We start from the raw sequence: 24,178 nt of genomic DNA on the forward strand, positions 1-24,178 counted from the left end.
AGCTGGCTAGCTAGCTTGTTCATTTATTGATCGCTAGCAAATATATATAACCTAATTTGATCATGCATTTAACTGCTGAATTGCTAACTGATAGAAGTTCACCTAGCCAATGTTAAATTACATCTTAAATCTAAATCATTAGCTAGCTAGGTGACATGCATGGACATCATCAGATGTCATCCTGAAGTAAGTTTAGCAGGCAAACATTACTCATAGATTGGCTGACTACATAACTTATCTTTTTCTCCAACCAGTGTGGAGATCATCAGTCACCGCCCCCCCCCCCCCCCCCCCCCCCTTCCCAATTATCTGTCCTGCCCTGTCCTGTCCTTACTTAGTAGATATGGTTGATGCAACAGTTCTGAGATTGGGTTGCATCTGCTGCCCTACATTTTTTCTGAAGTCCATGGTGGTTGACAACATCCTCTATTTCTTTCTCCTCTTTCGATGTTCTCTTTCTCTTCTTTCTGCTTTTGTTTGCTCTTCTGGTAAGGCTACTAAAAGTCATTTTTCCTCGCTTGCCTTTAGCACTTTCACTTAAAATGGCATCTGAGTAACCCACTGGATGGCTGTCCCAATCCAGAATAAGGCATTTCCCTTGCCCTCACTGCCCCTTTCAGCCAATAGCCTTTTTACTTCAATGTGGATTGATATCCCAGGATTCCATTCAGTAATCCAGGGTACCTCTTATGTTATTTCCTACTCTCCAAGTAAAATACCAATGCACTATGTGTATAGTTTTCTAATTATGAGAAGTAAATAAAGTAAATAATGAAAAAATAAGAAACATGACATGACATGAATTTTTCTCAACAAGAAAACCTGGCATTCGTAAAGTTTTGTCTAGATGGCACTGCTTTGGCTGTTTCCATGATTTGTTGCGTGGTGAAGTTGCTCTTGTCCTGATTGTCATAGTGGAGTCTTGTCACTTCTGATTGTTGAAAATGGGTGTAGGAACTTCATTGTCAAGACACTGCTTTTGATGAGTGTGACCACATTTTCAGCCATTGTAAGTTTGAAGGGTATACAAAGAAAGCAAATTTCATTTGGATGCTTTTTTTTGAAGTTTCTAAGTCATTTAGGTTAATGCTCAAAACTGAACACCTTTTCACTTCTAAAAAATATGCAAATACCTTTTCACTTGTTGTCTCATGGGAAACCTCTGCTCTGAGCAGAGAATTCTTGACACACCCAGAGAAAAAAAAAATCCTTTGCCCTTGAGGTCATTACCTGACTTGTCTTAACAAGAATTGAAAACATGAGAATCTTCCAGTTTCTAACCAAACCAATTTTTTTTTTTTTATGTTAACAAAAGTGAATGATTTAGTTTTTAGTGCAATTGATAAGTGTCTTTGTGATCATGAAAAGTGTTTTAGAAGTGTAATCTGTTAATCATAGCTTGGGCACAAAACATAGCCCTTGCGTGCAATTTGCATTGCAGGCGTTACATTTTCTTTCTTTCTTTTCAAACTATTAAAAACTGGGATTTTGCTTTTGTTAATTAGGGAGTGGTATGATCAGGTTTCAATAAAAGAGAACATCTTTAACAGCTCTAGAAAGAAAAAAGAAAGAAATATGACTAGCCTTGATCACAGCTGGAACAAAACATTTTGTGAGGCTTACCAAAGACAAAGCAGTAGCACTTTAGAGATTGCATCATAGCTTTGAAGTCCATAAATGGTGATGGTTGGTGGACTAAAGAAATACTGCCTCTACTCCCCATTGAACTGCTGTCATTCAATACATAACTTTTTAAGTAAAGTGCATAGGTAAAGGGAAGAGTACACAAGAGATAGATTTATAAGAGCTACAATAAAACCTGTTCTCTAAACACACAATACTTGACACACCCTATGATACTCTAGTTGTTCGTTACCTGAGGTTCCCTGTTTTGGAAATGACTTAAAACACAACACACTTTCTAAGTCATGTCAAAAGTTGGCCAAAATGGACTTATCATTTAATGTGCTCCTGTAAAAGCTTTCATCAAGAGATAAATAAATTTTTGAAAATGATCCCCAGGGAAAGTTGGACATACCAACCAAGCACATAATAAGTCACTGGCTCTATTAGTTCTAGTGTATCACACTTCTGCTGTTTTTGTTTTTACATCGCAGTAAGGAGTTAGTAATGCACTAAATGGGATTTTTATCTCCTCTTCGTTGTTTTGCACGTATTCAGAATTTAAGTCAGTTACATAACGCTGAGATTCTGAGATAAGGCAGCTGTAGATGCAACCAGTCTGGGGGCTGCAAAGTAACATAAGCTTGCTGTTATGCAAGATGTCTTGGGAAAATTTGTGCAGTGTGAGGATCATTTCTTTTTGGGGAGTGATTGGCAGCTCAAAGTATTTTAGGTCACTTGCAGTTTTCTGCTTAGACATGTCAAACTGGTGTGTATTTAACAATTAACACAGTATCTTACTGACCTCTTGTGTGTGATAACTACTCCTAGCATAGTGATGCACTTATCTGGAAGTCGCTCTGGGTAAGAGTGTCTGTTAAATGATGTAATGTAAAATGACGTAATGGATACAATACACCAATCCAAACAGATCATACCAAAAATGGGCATCTGCACAAAGATAAATGGGAGTGAATGCCATTCAACAATTTTGACCAGCAAAATTACTTTTACTTACAAATACAAAGCATTTGATTGCTTGCATAGTGGCGATACCTGTCCTTCAGCAGGGCAGTAATACAGAACTGTGCTTGTAATTGTTACATTTACAAGAACTGTCCAAGAAATAAAAAGGAAAGTTTGGGAAGTTTTAAGTTTGCTTGAAAAGCTTAGTAGTAGCAAGTAGTTACAAGCTTTTCTTGAGACATGGTCTGTATCTGCCATAGTAGGCTCATTGTGACATCAGCTGCATGTATTAGAATGTTCATATTCTAATCATATTCTAATTAGTATTCATATTCTAAACATTCTATCTATCTTTGTCAATTGGAAATTTTTTGTTGTTCAACCTGTATAGATAATTTCCAGACAAGACTGAAAAAGTACCTGTAATATGCAGGGTCAGCTACAGTGATAAACCATGTCTTGTCTCTACAATAGCCCTACAGTTCGGCATTAACTTTGTTATGTCTTGTTATGTCTCTCTGTAGCATGTGCACAGTATCCCTTGTCATCTTGACTGGTTCAGCAGGATGGACATGCAGCTCTGGGCAACCAAGGTATCAACATTTCAACCCAAATTCATTATTTAAACCTTTCATACAGTCAGGATCCTAGGTCTACACTAGCCTGTCTATGTGGACAGGTATACAATAGCATTAAATAGGGCTCATAATTTGCTGTCAAGCCACAACATATATGTGGTTATTGCCAATGGGTATAAAGCAACATTTGATTTATAGTACAAATATCATCAATACAGATCATCTAACCATTTTGTGTATTATGTGTCTTCAAAAAATAAGCTTTAGTACAGTAAACATTGAAGATGTCTTTCTTAACATCCTATGAAGAGTAACTTGATTAAACTAATTATCAAGGATCATATGAAAAGTTTCATAGAAACATTTTCAATGAACCTTTTGCATTTCCCGTCAACACTTATATTGGATGTGGACGCAAAGTTTTTTTTTCCCCCAAAATGTTCTATTACCAAATTTACTAGTTGACCTAATTCCAACTGTCTTGAATTCTCTCTCTCTCTCTCTCTCTCACACACACACACACACATACAAACATGCACAAATAGATGGACATACATACATAACACATTTAAAACATGTAGAATTTTCTTTATTCGGTTGAATTGAGTTATCCCTATGCTCTTTTCTTTTGACTGTCACTGAAAATAAAATAAGGCTGTCATTGTTCTGACAAGATAGTGCTGATGTTGATGGAGCCGGTTCTCATGCAAGGAAAGGTTGCAGGGCACAGAGAGAGAGAGAGAGGAAAAAAAACTTTCCCTCTTATTTCAGCTGCAGTTAACCCTTTACGCAAAGGCATAGGCATAGGTCTTTGACTTAAAATAGTCATTGCTGGTTCACGTTCATATAGAGAATTAGTGTGATCATATGGGGTGACATTTTATTTTACATATATTTGATGTTTTTGGGTCAGTTCAGTCCAGATCAGGGCCTTTGGTCACAATCTCAAAATTCCAGTGTAAAACTGTAGTGTGTAACTGTAGTGGCTTTTTACTGAAAACAAGAGGGTGGTCTTCTTTTTTGGTTTCACTTGACACTTCACCAAAAAAATAATTATACAAAGCTGACGTATGCATTTTAATCATATTAACATCTAATCATGGTTGGTAATTGCCAACATGATCTAGCTTGATGTCCCAGTCTTTGCATTTTATGACTTCACTATTTTTATTTCAATAATTTTGTGAAATCACCCACATCTGGTGTCTGTAATGAATGACCAGGTCATGATGATACCCTGACATCTGAAACAAAAAAAGCTTTTTTTAAAATTTTGACGTTTAAATATATACAGATGTGTGAGATACAGTTTACCCATATCTCAACATGCTAAAGACTTCTGTAAAAATCTATGAAAATAAAGTACATCTAAAAAATAAAGTACATTTGTTGAAATGTGAATTGTTCAATTGCAAATATTTATGGGTTCAACTGTAATAATTCCAAAGTGACATTAATTCTGGGTAATAAATTATTAAATACCATCTAAATCATGTTCTGCCCATGAATGTGAAATAGATAATTACTTTCAAATGTACATACAAGTGCTATAAGGCAGTATAACATTAAAAGCAAACTGCTTAGCTTAGTGCAAGAGTAGTGCAGTCATGAAAGTTCCACCTTGAAATCCATAAAGCTATGCATTGAAATTCCATTTGCTGTGCTGTACACCATGATATTTAGCTTGCTTTACCCCAGAAAAAAACGGCAGTTTTAATTGGTCAGCATATTCATGAAAGAGTTATCTGACTTGGACACTTAACTTGGTTCATATTAAAAAGACTTGTGGCTTCCAGTGAATTTAAAGAACAAATTACTTCCAGACAATGGAAAATATGGGGTTGACAGACCCTGGACTACACATTGTTATGACAAAAATGATCTGCACTACAAGAGCTTTGGACAGCCCTATCTGTCCTCAGCCTCCACTAGCAGGTGTTGGCCTGTCACATTCTTCTCTCCCGCTGGGGGTTGCTGCCTGTGCAGAGAACAGCCCTCCAGGAAAATACCAGGCAAGAGTCACCAGGTTGTTCCTTTCATCAGGTAGACATTAATGCAAGGAAAAAAAGTGCATGGGAGGAGAAGGAGAGTTTGAAAGATTTGTAGATGTCATGAATGACAAGTTGTGAAAGATTTAGAATGCACTCCAGGCAACTGGCAGTGCAGCCACCACCCATGCATGAATACATTTTGTGATAAATACATTTGCAGTTTTAGATCAGCTATGAAGGAGCATACATTCTTGACAGCCCTTCAAATTGTTCAAGCCATAATGCCTACTAAAAGGTAAAAAGTGTGAATTTTTTCAGCATGCAAGTAGATAACTGTAACAGTTATGGGAGACCTTTCCTTCTACTGCTGAAAAATATTTTTTTACTAGAGGCTTGAAAACAGAGACTTTGATCCAACGTGCAAAGAGCAAGCAAGCAAGCCAAAACTTGAGTGAACGTACTGACAACTCCCAACACTTTGCATGCTTCATCTAGTAAAGTCATGAATCAGATTTCTTATTGTTGGAGAGGTACTAGCTATATAGACAGAAGCTGATAGCTGAAAACTGTCTGAGAGGCAGCTGATGAAAATACTAGATCACCTTTCTTTGCAGAGTTAATATGAACACAGCAAGTCAGTAATTCTTTTAAAAATATTATAATGCCTTTCTCTATTGGTGGGGTAGTTTTATAAGACCACAGAATGTTAAGAAATTGCATGCAGAAAAATGACAGCTTGGAAAATGCTATCAAATTACAGAACATATGCATTGACTACTACTAACTAAAGGTACACACATCCGGTATTCAGTTAGAGGCAGTACTTGTAGGTCAAACAGTTACAAAAGTTGGAGGTATACTATAAGGAGTTGGTAGAGAAGTAGAAAGGGGCACTGGATTCTTTCAGCACAAAAAAAACCAATATTGAAATTTTCATCTCTTAATGGAAACTTGGCTTCATTTCATTTGAAGATTTCAAGATTAAATTGTGTATCCCAGTCTGAAATGAAAACCACAATCTGTCAAATACAGCTGAAAGTTGTCTTGGAGTCACAAGGTATTCATTGTACTTATTTGATAAAAAAGCTCTTATTTCAGGAGTCAAGAACTTTCAACATTTTTTTCTTGTTCTTTCTTGCTTCTCTAACAGGGCAACACCCACTTTGCATATCCCCCCTGAGGCATGACAGCATTTTAAAAGCAGATTTATTAAGACTGATAGCTTGATATCTAGTACTCTTCTTAGTGAATGAAGTTATGCCCTGGCAGACAATCCTTTGTCTGAAATTCCTGACGCCGTTCTAGAATGGGCTCCACAATTTTGTTTGTACTTGCATGAGCTTTTGAATTCTTCCCTAGCCAACTACAATCCTTTATCCTAGAGGCAGTATGTTGTAAGATCCCTCCCCTACTTTCTCTTAGATAATCCTCCCACTCATCTCTCCTCCCCCTAAAATGTTGTATAAAAGTATCCCTGTTTGGTCATTCACTGCAGTCACGCCTCTCCAGCCAGAGCAGAGTCAGACGCTACCCAAGCAGCTATTGCAGACATGTCCACCTACTCCAGCCGTAGTTTGGTATCTTCAGGTGGATCCATTGGTGGATCCTTAAGGGGCGCTTCCCTGGGCTCCTCTCGCATCTCCATGTCCGCAGGAGGTGGCCGTGTCAGTTCCATGAGGGCTCCCAGTATGTATGCTGGAGCCGGTGGCTCCGGGGTGCGCATTTCCAGTGCCTCAAGCTCCTTCTCTGCTGGTGGTGGTGCTGGCTATGGTGGTGGCTATGGCTTTGGTGGCGGTGCAGGGGGTGGCTTCAACCTGGCCGATGGCCTCGACGTGCATGTCTCTGCCAATGAGAAGGCCACCATGCAGAACCTGAATGACCGCCTGGCCACCTACCTGGAGAAGGTGCGCTCTCTGGAGAAGGCCAATGCTGAACTGGAGCTGAAGATCCGCCAGTTCCTGGAGAGCAAGACCTCCCCTGCTGCCCGTGACACCAGCGCCTTCCAGGTCACCATCAGTGACCTGCAAGCCAAGGTAAATCTGCTTTCCTTCTTAGTTTTCCTAGATCTATAGATGTATAGATGCATACATAATACTGAACTATCACTACATTACTCTTATGAATTATTGTGTATGGCATCAATGGTCGATGTTTAGAACTTTCTAAGATTACATTAGTGTGCATTCATTTAATAAGCTTTTATTTACATGGCACCCAATGCTAACGTAATCCATATAAAGGAAAAAGAACTATAGGTTGCAAATTTTGACAACTCTGCTGAATTAAACCACAGTTGACCTATTAAGGACAGTTAATATAAAAGGTAAATACACACAGAGTAAACCATTACTTGCTTGCGCTCAGTTTCCTCTATAAAGTTTTAATGATGCAAAGGGTGGCTTAGAAAGATATTTAAATTTGCACCTGTTGACAAGGTCAAGGTACAGTTTATTTCCTCTTGGGATGACTGTTAAGATGCTGAACCAAGCTACAGGTTAGGAACTGACTCACAGGTTGCTGCTTTGATCCACCGCTGTTGTGCAACACACCCGGTGTAGATGTTCACAGAGGTTTATGACTACCTGCTTTCACTTTATGACTGTTGTTGCAAGTCAGTAACAGAGCAGTGGAGTAACCACAATAACGCAAATTCCCTTCTCTTAGAGTAGATAAGTTTCACTCGATACCTCCAGCATGTGACATTTTTCATTTCTAAATCCCCTATAGAATCGAGAGCAAACATTTGCCAATTATAATAGATACTTTGACTATCCATATAAGGCTTTTCAGAAAGTGGGAAAATGGGCATTTTGAAGACTTGCATTGTACCTCAAAGCCCCAAGCCAGCCATGTGTCTTCACTTCCAACTGAACCATGAAACTAATTTAATGTCACCTCAAACCTAAAATAACCTCAAGATTATAGCTGATGTTGTAAGCAAGCATTGTTCTGCTTTTCATCCCCAATTTCTGTTCTCAACTGTTATATAACTGACACTGTATTGTATACTGTAAGCCCCTGGGCCCATTTTGAGATCACAATAGTCCCACACTGTATCTCCCTTCAAAGTTTTTTTTTTCCATTACACGTGCTGTACATATGTACATAAATCTGTCTGTCTTCCTCATATGAAATGAGCAGCATACAAATACCTCATTGTATTTCTTTTGAGTGTAAGCCAAACAACAGGACATATTTATCCTCACAACAGGACATATTTGTAAGTAGTGATCTAATTGACAGGCTATCTAAGCATCTCCACCCTTTCAGATCCAGGATGCCACCCGTATCAATGGAGGGATCTACCTCAGCATTGACAATGCCAAGCTGGCTGCCGATGACTTCAGAGTCAAGTGAGTCTCGTCCTGAACTCCAGAGCCCACACAGCAATTTCAACACACTTTGCCCTACAGTTGTGAAACACAGTACATTAGAATACAGAAAAATAAACTGCTTTCAAAAACAGCTCATCCATGCACTGATGTTGCTGAGCAAAAAAGGGAGCAAAATGAATTAAAACAGCATTACGTATCAAGGTCAAGGTCAAGTTATCTTTATTATCCCCAAGGGGTCAATTTGTTTCACAGCCAGCAGACAAGCTCAAACATCATCAAGGACATAGAAGATATAAGTATAACGTGGACAGTATAGGACGTAAAAAAATTAACAAATAAATAAATAAAATAAAATAAAATAAAAATGGTAAAATGCTCATGTGACGGTATGTACCCTTCTTTTGCTGTGCAGGTATGAGAATGAGCTGGCCATGCGGCAGTCAGTAGAGGCTGACATTGCTGGGTTGAAGAGGGTATTGGATGAGTTGACTCTGGCCAGATCTGACCTGGAGATGCAGATTGAGGGTCTAAAGGAAGAGCTGATCTTCCTGAAGAAGAACCATGAAGAGGTAAGGCTTAGGCAAGCTGGCCTCTGTGTAGTTTCAGGCTTCATAGCTGAATCAGCTGAATGTCAAGTACTTCAAAATGGATTCATATTATACAAACTGCTATGATAATGAAAGGCAGGGAATGTTCCCTGATTGCTTAATGAAGCTTGATTTTGAGTGGTTTTATATACTAGGTTAAAGTAACATCCTCAGTACTCCTCACCCTCACAGATCTGACAGGAGCTGATCTCCAACTGAATAGATACATCTATTTATTTATTGTTTATTTATTTAAGCAATTTATCTCTCAGTTGTATGACTGTGGTGCCTGTGTGTGTATTTCTTCAGGAGCTCCTGGCCATGAGGACACAGATGAGTGGCCAGGTCCATGTAGAGGTTGACGCTGCTCCACAGGAAGACCTCAGCAGAGTAATGGCAGAAATCCGCGAGCAGTACGAGGCTGTGGCTGCCAAGAACCAGAGAGATTTGGAGGCCTGGTTCCAGGCTAAGGTAAGGTAATGGTTCAGACAGATGTCTGGACTCAATGGACATGAGAAATATTCTGGCTTCTATCCAACTGGATGTTCATTAATATTGACAAATGTAAAATACAAACAAAAAGATACATTTCTGGGTTTGAATGGATAACAAATCCAATTCTTACCTACATCCCAGTCTTAAAGGTTATTATTGAAGTTTTCATCCACATGCAGTTGCCTTTGTGCTTCTTAACAGTAGGTTATTAGTTGTTTTATACTGTTGTGTTTCTCTGCCGTTTTAAACAGACAGAGGCGCTGAGTAAAGAAGTTGCAGTCAGCACAGAGACTCTGCAGACCTCCAAATCTGAAATCACAGAAGTCCGACGCACGCTGCAGGGTCTGGAGATCGAGTTGCAGTCCCAACTGAGCATGGTAGGAGAGGCATGACACAATTCGCCAAAGGCCTCACAATGAACCACTCGAGTCTTTCTGATGTGAGATGTCTCCCTTCCTGTTCTGCCATTCTTTCTTTCCCCCCCCACAGAAAGCATCTCTGGAAGGCACGCTAGCAGACACAGAAGCCCGTTACTCCATGCAGCTGTCCGGGCTCCAGGTGCAAGTGACCAGCATGGAGGAGCAGCTGGTGCAGCTGCGTGCTGACATGGAGCGGCAGAGTCAGGAGTACAAGATGCTGCTGGACATCAAGACCCGGCTGGAGATGGAGATCGCAGAGTACAGGAGGCTGCTGGATGGAGAGAGTAGCAGGTGAGTCTGGCTACTGTAAAGAAACACCTATCTTAGATGATAAAGGTGACAGACTACTGAACCTTATGGGGGAGAGCGCAAAGCCTTCTGATTCCTAAGATGGCTGTCAGTTACTCACATGTACTGTCAATAGTCAATACTCAATGGTTTGAACCAGCTGTAGTATATTACATATAGCAGTATATCATGGAGAGCAAAAGCATTTGCTTGGTTCATTTGAGTCAGTGACAATACATTGTTCACTTTCACTATAAAACCATGCATTGAAAAAGTCATTATTCTGTAGGATAAAATATGTTTTAAGTGATTGTGTATTCTCTTTGGAAAAACACAATGTTAATCACTAAGGTTTGTGTTATGTATAAAAAGGGTGTGTAGGACAGATCTGGTTTTGCTTTTAAGGCTTGGGCTAGGGAAAGTCATATTATATTCTAGAATATACTATGTATGTACATATAAATACATAAATGTAAAATTCAAACCCCGCATGTACCACTGTTTAACATGAAGTGGATTCATCTAGTATAAACATTGGTAACTCATGAATCTGATATGTTAGTTATTATCCTGTAGTAATATAAGATTATGGGTTTGTTAAGAGACTAATGAAGGTATTTCCCCACAGTGTGACATCCTCCAGCTCCACTTCAACCAGCACTACACGCAAGGTGGTGACCATTGTGGAGGAGGTGGTGGATGGCAAGGTGATTGCCTCCTCTTCCAGCACGGTGAACACAGCTACCTAGGACACATCCAGAGCAGCTCACTGCAACAGTGAACATACCAAACTCCTGAGCATCAACTGAGCCTCACTAAGACTGCCAGCTGTCTCTGGAAGTTATTGCAATAAAAAGTTCTGAGCTGTTAAAACCTAAATCATTTGCAAGTGTCTTATTGATGTAGGTTCTGTGTTCAATCAGTTTTCTGTTTTACATAATTCAAAAACAATCATTTCATACTGTATATCCAAAAAGAATATTGAACTGAAATGAAAAATCAAATAACACTCAGAAATAGTGTTCAACACTATGTCCCATAAATACGCTTTTAAAACTCAAGACAAAATGCATACATCAACATAGACATTACCATAAGAATACAATTATAATCATATACTTCTAAGAACAGAAGAGTAGAATTCTTAGAATTTCAGTGCCCACAGCTTTTTCGTATCAGTCTTAGAATGTATATTTCATATGTTTGAATAAACCATCTATTGAGGTGGAACACTACATACAAGCAGACATCTGCTGTGAAGGGTGTATGATTATTCTGATAGCTGCAGAGCAGTTTTCAAATCTCTATTAAAAAAGAATTAACAGCTATAGGGAGGAAAAAGCTTGCAATGGTATGTTATGAAAGCATGGATGGGAAAGAACACTAGTATGCTAGACTATACTGGCTTACAGTTCTGTAGCTAGCTGATGCTAAGGAAAATAATACTCAGTTAAACAAACTGGCTTTAATTACCTTAAAACTACCTTAATTACTTTATTAGTCTAGACTCTAGAATATTACATAACCAGTGGCTACATCTGTAAATTTGTGGCAATTTACCTAGCTCATTACCAAGGGTGTCTCAGCTAATAAATGTGAAATATTAATTTTTGATCCAGTTTTTACTGAGGGTGAATTTACAAAACCATTTAATAAACATTTGCATGAAATGAATTCTTGATGTGTTAAAATAAAGTCACACAAATGGTTAGATAACAAACAGTTGAGGTCATTCCCCCCACCACCCCATCCCTGCTCACTCAGTCTTCCTTGGGACGTTTTTTATTCAAAGTAGAGGGATCAAGTGAACATTGAATAAATTGGAGGGGACCCTGGTTTTGCTCTGAGGTCTGTGCAGGCCTGTACACACCAACATAATGGCCTCTGAGGATCCAGGCAGGTAAGTCTTGGGGACAAGTTCTCATAGAGTTCAAAACTCACTAGACAACCTTTCCTGAATTTGCTCTTGGTCTGCACATGGAGAGCAATGGCAACAATCCAGTACCTTCACACAAAGATGTAATAGCAAGGGAAGGAAAATGCCAGTCTACCTGTCTTTGAACTCTGCAACCCACAACAACCCAAACCATGTGCTACTCTGTGCACTTGAGCATCTATATAGAAAAGTTCATAGTAAATTGTGCGAGGTATGGTATTGTAGGTCAATGGATTCATTCAAATGTGCTTTGCATAAAACTGCAAAAAAGTATTTAATCTCTGAGCTTTAAGCAATATTTATGATTCAGAATAAATAAAAAAAAAACAGCTGAATTGAAGGTTAACCATCACATACTTGCCAAACAAGATTTATGATCTTTAAATGTTGCAGGGATGAGTGACACATTAATGTTAGCATTCTGTCTCAAGATTTGGCATATCAATTACCTTCTTTGTACCTGCACATTCCTGATTATGATCCATTAATCTCCAAGATTAATAACTCTGCAGGTACAGTCACCAGTAAATCATTAAAATCATTCCTGCCTTTGGATTTGATGGATTTACCTCAAAGAGGTTATTGACCACCTGGATTTTAAGTTTAATTCATTACATTTGATTTCTTGATATAAGTAATTCTACAATAATTGTACTAATTTTTTAAATGACCAAAACCAAAGCAAGGCAGTGTTTTCACTTAGGCGTAGGTGGAAAACCGAGTACTACACTATACACAATGTGTGAGGAATTGTATGAGACATTGAATCAAAACAGATTCTCCCCCACTGTTCTGGACAATTCTCACACAAGCTCTTTGGCAATGTAATTTACAAATATTAATGAAACTACTGGACATGGAAATGGCAAGTAACACCAAGGTCTTAAGCTTTGAATTAAACTGAACAAGATTTTCTGTACAAGGGTTCAGAACAAATCTGACATGGCATCGCATATAGTATATCCATTATGTTTTTATCTATTTAATGTTTTTATGCATGCTTTGAATGACATATTTTGGCTGTTGCTGATCAGCAAAGTGCTGATATATGAATTAGGCAGTCCAGATATTTGAGAAACTTCGGGATTCATCGCAAAGCTTTGCCCATGCAATAAAGAATAGTAGTTTTGCTAACTTGCAAGCTTTTTATTTGAAATATTACAAACAATAGATATATGCCTGTGATATGTGCATGTGCAAAATGATTGTAGTAAGGAGGGATACACAAAGGCTAGGTTTAAGGTTTGATATATGATCTCATCGCTGCTCCCTCTACAAACACTTCCTTTTCCACAAAGTGACATTCTCATGCTGAGAAACTTTTGTGGACATGATGAGTGACTTATTGCTTTGCTAAAGGACAGGGATGGGCAAATAGGATGGTATGTTTATGAATACACAGGTTAAATATTTGCCATACACATGTGGTAATCTGGGCTTTGTGTATGGAGATCTTTTATACTTAACATTCACCTATACAAAATATTGCTAGCAAAGCTGGTGTAGACCTTGTCATAGTTTGATTTTTTTTCTCATTATTACTTTGCCTTTTCCTGTGTCCATTAATGGAGCAGCAGCACAGTGTGGAGAAAATTAGGCACACCCAAAATGTGCCTGCTAAATGCTCACCATGGCCTTGCTGTTGTACCCTTGAGAGAGGGTAATTAATATGAATTGTCTCAGTGCATACATAGATGTATAATTGAATAATGTGAAACTTATCTGCTAGGTGGGGTTGCTGAGAGGGTCTGGTAAGCAAATGGAATGTAATGAGATACTACTACTTCTGTATTATCAGTTTGAACCTGTGGGAGTTGAGAAGAGGACTTGTCTATTACTGTGGTGTGTAGTGTGACGACTGTTGTGGATTTATAAGACTGTATTTTTTAAGATTTAGTGATATCATGTGGAGAGTCCTGGGAAGGCTCTGAGTCTGCACAGAAAGTGCAGCAATTGTTGGACTCAAGAGGACACACTCGCAATGTAAATACTCTGACACAGTCTTGTACTAATAAGGATGGCCAAGTACTTATATGAGCTGATTTCACCATAAACAACAAAAGGCAAATAGTAGCATACTGATTTGACATGCAAGACCATTTCTTCTGTGTTCTTTGGACAATGAACATGTGATACAAACATGTTTATGTTTGTCATCATATAGACAAGCTATATACAATTGTTACAATCGTTTATGTAGAGTGTATGCAAAAATGGGGTCTTACAACCCTTAGGTGATCCAGTACTTTCAATTTTAACTGAAATAGTTTCTGATGCACAGGACACAATGTGTGAGAAACAAATGCCACCACCCATGTATATCCATTTTAAGCTACTGAAAAGGATGTGTGGCTATATAGCATTAAAAGCTGAACTGAAGTCTACAAATGAGTCTGGTATAAGCCGTTGGGTTGTCAAGTTTTGTGATGAGATGCCGGATAGTGTTGACCATGTTATCTGTGTCAAGGCTGCGTTTATAACCAGGATAGTGTGAAAAAGATCCTGAACATCCTAACATTGTTCATAAACCATCATCTGCTCAATGCATTTCATTGCTACAGACATTGGTGCTATCGGTCCATAGTCATTATTTGTACAAATGTTTGCTGGAGGAATGCATCGACTGAGATTACATCAGGACCTGTAGCCGCATCCACACGTGTACTTAGTGATGTCTTCTGTATCCATGCCCACCCTGTTCACATTAAGCCATAGTGACTGTCTAGTATCAGCTTTTATCTTTGCTTCCATGTGTGTCATTTCTTTATTGATGTATTCTGCAAAGTTTGAAAGCGCCAACAAACTTAATTGAGCATTTGTTATCCTGCAGAGACAAGAGCATGTCTCCGGTGTATGCAAAAACTGCTCTACTATCATTTTCTTCTACTACTATTGAGAGATGTGAGACAAAAAAATTCAATGACACAAATACAAAACCTTGTAATCCTTGCAATATCATGCAGATCTTATGCTCATGATGCCAGACACAGTAAATCCAAGATTTTTTTTATAAGGAAATTAAATATCAGACAATTACAGTATAATTATAAGGTGGATTAGGTACACTTAAATGTGACATTTAAAATACAGCAGTGTGTTCCAAATGCACTTGCTAATGTCAACTGCAGGGAGGTTATCCAAAAGAATTTTGCCACTCCTCTCCAAGATAGGTGTATAAAAACACTTCAGCTGGTACCGTTACCCATCACTCACTCTTCTTCAGGCAGAGTCACACACTACCCAAGCAGCCATCGCAGATATGACCTCCTCCTTCTCCAGCCACAGCTTTGTGTCTTCAGGAGGATCCGTGAGGGGTGCCTCCCTGGGCTCCTCCCAGCTCTCCATGTCGGCAGGCAGAGGCTCCATCGGTGCCATGAGGACCCCCAGTGTATACAGCGGTGCAGGTGGCTCCAGGGTGCGCATCTCCAGAGCCTCCAGTTCCTTTTCCATGGGCAGCTCCGCTGGGGCTGGTGGAGGATTCAGCTTCAGGTCTGGTGGGGGATTCAGCTTGGCTGATGGTGTGGATTTCAGTGTGGCAGGCAATGAGAAGTTCACCATGCAGAACCTGAATGACCGTCTGGCCACCTACCTGGAGAAGGTGCGCTCTCTGGAGAAGGCCAATGCTGAACTGGAGCTGAAGATTCATCAGTTCCTGAAGAGCAAGACCTCCCCCGCTGCCCGTGACACCAGCAGCTTCCAAATTACTACCCGTGATCTGCTAGCCAAGGTAAATCGACTATATTATCAATTTATCCTGCTTTTTGGTGTAATGGTTGGAAGAAAAGTCATAAATATTATGTTGTGACTCTTTAATGAACAGCTACCTTTTAACAAATCAACTTTATTATTGTTCATCGGAAGTCACCTTTATTACAAGTCAATTACTGCAGTTTTCTTCAACAGATTCAGGATGCCATCCTTGTCAAAGGAACAATCTATCTCTCCATTGATAATGCCAAAGTGGCTGCTGATGACTTTAGATACAAGTAGGTATTTTTGTTTCAAAAACAATCAAGTAGGTGATAAAGCTGTGCAGGTGTAATTTGGGCAAAATGCATGAAACAGCTGCCAACACTTACATTTCAGTGTTACACAGGTATGAGAATGAGCTGGTCATGCGGCAGTCTGTGGAAGCTGACATCGCTGGGCTGAGGAGAGTGCTGGATGAGTTGAAAATGGTTAAAGGAGATCTAACCATGCAGACTGAGGGGCTGATGGAGCAGCTCCTATTCTTAAAGAAAAACCATCAGGAGGTAAAATTCATTCTTAGCCAGATGCAGGGATCGTAAATTATTTCCTAGGCTTTAAAGTTTGTACATTCTTAAACTCTGAGCAGTCTATAAAATGTCTCTCAACACGTGTATCTCAGGAAAGATGGTCAGTGTACTAAGTGTCATCCCCCAGGTAACAGATCATGGTGCCTTGTCTTTGTGTCATTAGGAGCTTATGGCTATGAGGGTGCAGATGACTGGCCAAGTCCATGTGGAAGTGGACGCTGCTCCTCAGGAAGATCTTGGAAAAGCAATGGCTGAAATCCGTACGCAGTATGAAGCAGTAGCTGCAAAGAATCACAGAGATTTGGAGGCCTGGTTCCAGTCTAAGGTGAGATTTAACTTTTGCATGGCAAAAATCCTCTGCATTTCCATTGTTGTACTTAATATCTCACAACCTCTACAATTATTCCAAGAGTAGCACTTGTTGTCTGATTCTTTGCACTTTATTCACAGACAGAGGAACTTAAGAAGGAGGTTGTGTCTAGTACAACTACATTGCAATCCTCCAGATCAGAGGTCACTGAAGTGAAACGGGAAATGCAGTCTTTGGAAATTGAACTGCAGTCGCTCCTAAGTCTGGTAAGACAAATGGAGTCATCAAGCAATTTTGAAAAACATCACTTTTCTGCGATTTTCTTAACAATAAACAATTAACCTTTAAATAAGACATTTCCCAGTGTCCTGATCCCCCAGCATCTCACAATATTTCCACCTTTTTCTCTGTCCCCCAGAAAGCATCTCTAGAAAGCACCCTTGCAGAGACTGAGGCCCGTTACTCCATGAAGCTGTCTGGGCTCCAGGTGCAAGTGACCAGCATGGAGGAGCAGCTGGTGCAGCTGCGTGCTGACATGGAGCGGCAGAGTCAGGAGTACAAGATGCTGCTGGACATCAAGACTCGGCTGGAGATGGAGATTGCAGAGTACAGGAGGCTGCTGGATGGAGAGACGACTGCCAGGTAAGCCTGCTTTACATGAAATAACATGTTACAAGCGTCATTATCAGTTCAGTGATCTATGGATGTTTTCTTGACTAATTAAATTGAGATCAAAAATTACTGGTTGTTACTGACATCTACACAACAGAATTAGAAATATCTGGGCTGCTGATACAATTACCATTGTTGACTGCCTTCAGCAAGGGTTAGCATATGTTTTTTACATTACTCACACTATTCTTTTAAATACAAGATCTGCAGGTTCTGACAATATCCACGCCCTTCTTAGCACTAGTTTCAGAATAATTTGTGTTGTGTCTGAACAATAGGATGAATTATATGTCATGCATGTATTGCTTGGGCATAATACAATTTTAGATGGGTCTCACTGCTCATTATTTTTCAAAACCAGATCCACCTCCAGTTCTACCAGCAGGACAAGAGTGGTCACTGTTGTTGAGGAGATGGTGAATGGCAAAGTTGTGTCTTCTTCCACCACCTCATCATCAAGTCGGCGATGAGTTTTGTTAGTGACCAACAACAGCATCTCACAAGGGCTCACAAGAACCAGTTCTCCTGGCGACCATTTTCAGAACTGACATGTCATGTTTGAAGCTTTCTGAAATAAAATGTTCTGAACTGGTAAACTCTGTATGGTGTATAGGTCTATTTATTTTATATTCGTCACATATAAAAAAGAATTCATTAACACTAAATCCTATGAGCGTAACAAGTATATCTTCTGGATACTGCATTTCACAGGGGCCATGATTGACATAACAATAACATGGCCTTACAGACTCTATACATTGAAAGCAAAAAAGAACTGTGATGTTTGCTCTAAAAAGAATTCTTAATCATAAATGATTCAATTATGTGTATATTAAATTTAATGTGCATTTACCACTGAGAGCCCTTAGCAGTACATTTAACTTTCAAAACACTCACACTCACACTCACACACACACACGTGTGCATGCACACACACACACACACACACACACACACACACACACACACACACACACACGCACATAAACACACACACACACACACACGCAAACACACACACGCACACACACACACACACACACACACACACACACACACACACACAATCCTTCAATAAGTCTGGCCTTCACTAAGCAAGCATTATATAAAAAATCTGTAATGCTATTTTTAAATGTGCTACATGAGACATCAATACCCAGTCAAGCACCTTGCATAAAACGCATTGTCCGGCATACTAAAGTGTTTATGAAGACTCTCTGTAGAAATGTCTTAATACATGATGTTAGAGTGGTGAGTTATGTCTAACAGAGTAACATGGAACAGTGCATCCCATGAGTCACTTACCAAGGTTTCCCATTAGAGTCTGATGTTTACTTTTAAACAATGCCAGACATTCTACAAGCAGAGGCCAATATACACATGGGTTGGCTACTGCTTACAGTATTTTACAGCTAAAAAACAAACCCGAGAAGATGGAATCTACATGCAAAGTCTGTGTCCCTTGTGTATGTTCCCTACCTCTTGGCTCTCATAAGATTTTGGTGATATGATGAAGGATTGATATTTCTGCTGCCATTCTCCTGCCTAAATTTAACAACTCTTTGACAGACATGAAAACATCATGAAAATCTGTGTTTCCTCACTCTTTATTTGAGAAAAAAGTGTTTTAAATGACTTTTTCACAATTGAAGTTGCTGATATTGCTTGAGGATGTTTGCAACTGGAGTTAGACTTGAACCTTCAAAAATTCTATTATTGACAGTTTTTATCAATAAACCACATTTATGATTTATTCTAGATATTCCAGTTGAAATCTGATTTTAGACAGCTGTCACTGCCGCAGGAAATTAATGTCATGCATATTAAATTAGTATGGCAATACATACAGAACAGCACATCAGAAATGTCAATGTCTAATGACTAAGTGCTCAGTGTTTTGTCCCTTTTACAGGACTGGACTACAATCAACATAAGATCGTGTCTGAGGGAACAGAAGCACAAGATGGCGTGCTCCTCTGGTGGGATGGATCTGGTACACTCCTTCCCAGCAATCAAGCAGCTTTTCCCTCAAAGTCAGCATGGTCCTGTCTATATATTTGTTTCTTCTGAGAAATTTTTCCTAACACTAACTTTTTTTAAAACAGCAAAAAACAACTACTAAAACAGAAAGGTAAATTTGTCAAGTAGGGAGCCAGAAGATGCACTCTTTGGTCATAGTGTCAGTCCACAGCTTGGTCATGAGGGGTTTTAAAACACAACGAATATTTACTAGAAACACGCAAACTTGGGGTGCAGGAACACACACAACACAGTGCAGCTCAAGACTGCGCAGGGAACCCAACCACAGGCAGGGTTTAAATGGAGCACCCAACTCATAGAGACTAACTACGCACAGGTGAAAAAGATTTAACTAGCTTAGGCACAAACAGGAAAACAGTCCCTCTGGTGGAAGTTCGGGGAAGCAGCAGGCAACCAGGCCAGACATGCTGTCATGAGGACACCTGCTGGTGGTTTCGGGAAGCAATCTCTGAAACCCTGACAATGAGTACACATCTAGTTGGTCTTTTAATAAGACCGATGACCCTTGGGGAAACTCAAATTAATGAATAAAAAACTCTTTCATAAACTCAATTATCCAAAAAGAAGATAAAACAGACACATAAAAGATAAATATTGGCTATGTGGATGTCACATCATAGCGTTATCACTAATTTATTTTCCGGTCTTCTAAAAGGAAGCATCATTGCTTTATTGTGTTATCTTTAGTATGTGTGTGCCTACAATTACAGTTCATTTCTGTGGAGCCATTTTTGTGAAGTTCAGTTCGATCATATATTTTTTTTTGCTCATGGTCTTTACTTTTTGTGGTTCTGTCACAAAAGTTCCAGTCTTGTTTTATCTCAGTTACAGTTTTTAACTTGAATTATATTGCTTCACAACAACACTTGTCCAAAACATGCAGGTGTGACATATTTTGGAGAAAAGCCTTCAGCCACCCATATAAAAATAGAGTCAGCATGACTCTTTTTGTGACTTTGAATCTTGGCAAATATCGGCATCAGAAATGATCCAAAGTTAGAGTTTTTCAAGCAGGAACACAATGCATTGTTTACTCAGTGTGGATGTATGCAAATATTTTTGAATTTGCCTGTAAAGAGTGACATTGATGCATGAGTTACTCTTGTGGCTCTGTTATTTGTTTGACATTTTCACAGCATTCATAACAACATGGTGAAATTTAAACAGGTAAAGTTTCTCACAGAAATTCGCCTTAGGCTGATGCCTGTATGCAGAATAACATGTGAAGTAAGAGTATCTAAACCCAGGTTACCTCATTCCACCAGGTTCATGGAACATTGGGATGGAAGTTTTATTGCAATGCATTGCTAGTTTTTATGTATATAAGATTTGGACTTGGGGAATGTAAAGGATTTTTGTAGGGGCTTTGTGTTGGAACTCAAGAATGCATATATACCACTTCATAAGAACCTAGAAAGGTTTTGGATTCTAGGAAATAATTTATGATCCCCGCAACTGGCTAAGCATGAGCACTAAGCATATGGCTGTGTATTTCTCTATTTAGCACATGTATGACAGTATGCAAATCTGCAAGCATGGGCTATACAGATGTATTTCTCACATTTGTAGCACATGTGTTTGTTTTACGGTACTTCTTTGGGGTGCAGAATTGGTATCTCTTCCTTTTGCCTGCCCGTCTGCAGTCTCAGGTGGATGTCAGCTGATATGTACAGCAACTTTATAGCATTGTGACCTCACCCCTGACTCCATTCCATGTGAGAAAACAATCCTCTCCTGCAGGAAATGTTGTTGATTTTCTTTTGTTTGAAATGGTGTGTGGAAACTGAGTCAGGTGGGGGGAGGATGCTACACATGCACAAGAAAGTTTTTCTTTTTTCAAGCATAAGCACACACATTCTCTCTTTCTCACTCTGTGTCTGTGTGTAGGAGTGTGTGTGTGTGTGTGTGTGTGTGTGTGTGTGTGTGTGTGTGTGTGTGTGCAAGAAATGTCAAGTGCATTTTGTCTGCAATGGTGTGTGTTTCACTTGGGAAACCATAGTCTTCCTGTGAAAAATATTGCCAGGGGTGGGGTAAGGGAAAGGGCAATGCTGCAAATGCACAAGAAAGTTTTTGTTCAAGCATACGCACTCACATTCTCTCTCTCTCACTCTGTGTGTGTGTGTGTGAGAGAGAGAGAGAATGAGAGAAAGTAAAATACTGGAACTCCATCTGAAGCCATGCATGTATGTGTGCTTGTCTGTGCATATGTACATTTTTATATGTGAGAGAGAGACAAAGAGAGAGGTGGAGATGGAAGAGACAAAGATATCAAGAGAAAATGACCTCAGGCTCTTTATTCTGCTTTATAGTTGTTATAAATCATTTAAGACTTCAATTTGTCTGTTAATGATTTTATAATTGCAGGGTCAAAAAAGACATTAAAGACAACCTTTGTACCCTGATGGTGTACAGCTTTTAGAAAAAATATAAAAAGGGGCAATGTTTCACTTTTTCTAATGGTAGGGTCACTCCAGGAAAAACCATCCAAATTTATGCTGAAATTTAATTTAAGGGTTTTACTCTGCTGTTAAACTCAGAAACGGGTCATTTTTGTCCCCTAAGAAAACACAAGGGTTAACAATAAACAGGATGAGAAAGCTGCCATGGATGCTGAAAATAATGATCAGCTCAGGAGGAATTTGTGGTGCATATGGGTGAGAAGAACTATAGCTATAACATTATTTCTCAACTTATTAACAGTTAATTCAACATATGCATTGTTCTATTCATGTTGTTACTTGGAGTTTTTACATAACTGTGACTTGAAGAGAAGACAATGCTTTTTGGTGACGTAAAAAATTAATAACGCTAATTAAGCTACTATCTGTCTCAACAAATGCAGTCACACAAACATAGCCACCTAGATTCCTCAATATTTCTGTTTATTAACATGTCTACTGGCTACCTTTTAGATGTAACATTAACTTGTGTTAGCTGAAGATAGCCAAGTATTAAAGGTACGTTTTTCTGTTGCCATTATTTTCATTGTCTTTATGTTTATCGAGTGTTTTAGCATTGTAACACATGATAAACTAAATAGAAGTAAATGTAATTTAAATGTCTTATTAAAAATTTCACAGTTAAAATAAATGACCATTTTCAACACTAGAGGGTACTGTAGTACATGCAATAATGTAACGCAGAAGAGAAACATTACTAAATGTGCTATGGTCTGACGAGACAAAGGTTGAACTTGTAAAAGACACGTTTGGCGCAAAGCCAATAAAGCTCATTATCCAAGGGACACCATACTGACTTTGAAGCATGGTGGTGGTAGCATCATGCTTTGGGGCTGCTTCTCTTCAGCTGGGTCAGGGGATCTTGTCAAGATAGATGGGATAATGAATAGCTCCAAACATCAAGATATTTTGGCAAAAAACCCTGCTGGCCTCTGTCAGAAAGGTGAAGATGAAGAGGAATTTCACATTCCAACATGACAATGACCCAAAGCACACATCCAAGTCGACCAAGGCATGGCTTAAGAAAAGGAAAATCAAAGTCTTGGAATGCCCCAGTTAGAGCCCAGACCTCAATCCCTCCGAAAACCTGTGAAATGACCTAAACAGAGCTGTACACAGGAGATCAGGCAAAGGACAGCTGTGTACATCATTTGAATGGCATTTGAATGCCTTTGTTTTCCATATTGACACAGCAATCAGCCTTCCAATTTTAAAGTTACAGTAAATACTGGGACAATAGATACATTTTCCTCCTCGGAGTGTGGAAAAGAGTAGGGTAAGAATTCAATGGCTGTTAGATGTTAGACACTTTGCACTTTGCATGTATTATTTAAAAATGATCTAAGATCAGTTTAGTATGCTGCAATTAATTGCTCTTAAAGATAAGCATACCGTAGTATTACTGTTGTTTTGTTATCACTGTTTTCTCACCTTAGTACCTATTTACTGCAATCTTGGATCTTATCTATCTACATTAGTGTTGTTTTTGTTTCAGCTATGATACATCTAATACATAATTTCACAACGCTTTGTAAATCACTCTGGGTAAGAGGTTCTTCCAAATAATAAAAAAAAAAGCTAGTGGTAGTTAAAAGGAAGTAAGCATTACTGTTACCTGCAAGCTCACAAAATTTATGATGTATAATCCAAAAGTATATTCTCTATTAGAAATACTGGCATATTCATTGTTTGCTGGTTATGAGCTATAATGAATAACTGTACTGTGTGCACTGTTGTAACCATAGTTACCTGTGATTTTCATATACATGCATTTTAAGGAATCAATGTGAATATGCTAAAAATCCTGAATGACAACCACATTGATAATATTAATAGTTCACTGTACTGCTCACACTGTTTCTTCAGTTTGCGTGTGGTAATGTGGCCCAAACTGATTGATCTATTGTCATTGCATCCTTATTTCTGCAGGTGTTTCTGTTGACTTACAGACTTTTTTTCTTTGTTTCTTTCTTCTTTCTTTTATTTACTTTGGTATTATCTGATACAGCATAGAATGATGCAATGTATATGAACCGATGTAGTTTAACAGAGGAGAACAATGACAATTGATTATCCATAAGCTTGTATGTAAACCTCTTCACTGCAGAGCTCATACAGTTACACTGTATGAAACACCATTCTCGTGATTTTGATTTTTTATCCATGAATATCTGCCAGAACGGCAGTTCTATGGTTTTATGC

General features: G+C 38.9%; 2 protein-coding genes across 2 annotated transcripts; both read left to right on the top strand.

Moving 5' to 3' along the window:
- The first annotated feature begins 6,409 nt into the window (after window positions 1-6,409).
- On the top strand, window positions 6,410-11,140 carry LOC118781750 (keratin, type I cytoskeletal 13-like). The gene is made up of 7 exons (XM_036534791.1): window positions 6,410-7,191; window positions 8,429-8,511; window positions 8,906-9,062; window positions 9,390-9,551; window positions 9,827-9,952; window positions 10,065-10,285; window positions 10,911-11,140. Exons 1-7 carry the CDS (start codon window positions 6,709-6,711, stop codon window positions 11,029-11,031), a joined length of 1,353 nt encoding a protein of 450 aa, XP_036390684.1. The 5' UTR covers window positions 6,410-6,708; the 3' UTR covers window positions 11,032-11,140.
- Window positions 11,141-15,477: 4,337 nt separating this feature from the next.
- LOC118785635 (keratin, type I cytoskeletal 13-like) lies at window positions 15,478-17,947 on the top strand. The gene is made up of 7 exons (XM_036540456.1): window positions 15,478-15,945; window positions 16,122-16,204; window positions 16,315-16,471; window positions 16,659-16,820; window positions 16,946-17,071; window positions 17,224-17,447; window positions 17,839-17,947. Exons 1-7 carry the CDS (start codon window positions 15,478-15,480, stop codon window positions 17,945-17,947), a joined length of 1,329 nt encoding a protein of 442 aa, XP_036396349.1.
- Window positions 17,948-24,178: the final 6,231 nt, after the last annotated feature.

Source organism: Megalops cyprinoides, chromosome 1 (assembly GCF_013368585.1).
Source record: "Megalops cyprinoides isolate fMegCyp1 chromosome 1, fMegCyp1.pri, whole genome shotgun sequence".
Lineage (NCBI taxonomy): Eukaryota > Metazoa > Chordata > Actinopteri > Elopiformes > Megalopidae > Megalops > Megalops cyprinoides.

Bases quoted from the DNA above. Each gene is read 5' to 3' on its own strand.
- LOC118785635 (XM_036540456.1), top strand. From the start codon at position 15,478: ATGACCTCCTCCTTCTCCAGCCACAGCTTTGTGTCTTCAGGAGGATCC. The intron at 16,472-16,658 runs GTAAAATTCATT...TTGTGTCATTAG, and splicing joins TAAAGAAAAACCATCAGGAG to GAGCTTATGGCTATGAGGGT. The intron at 17,448-17,838 runs GTAAGCCTGCTT...TTTCAAAACCAG, and splicing joins GATGGAGAGACGACTGCCAG to ATCCACCTCCAGTTCTACCA.
- LOC118781750 (XM_036534791.1), top strand. From the start codon at position 6,709: ATGTCCACCTACTCCAGCCGTAGTTTGGTATCTTCAGGTGGATCCATT. The intron at 8,512-8,905 runs GTGAGTCTCGTC...TTTGCTGTGCAG, and splicing joins GCCGATGACTTCAGAGTCAA to GTATGAGAATGAGCTGGCCA. The intron at 9,063-9,389 runs GTAAGGCTTAGG...GTATTTCTTCAG, and splicing joins TGAAGAAGAACCATGAAGAG to GAGCTCCTGGCCATGAGGAC.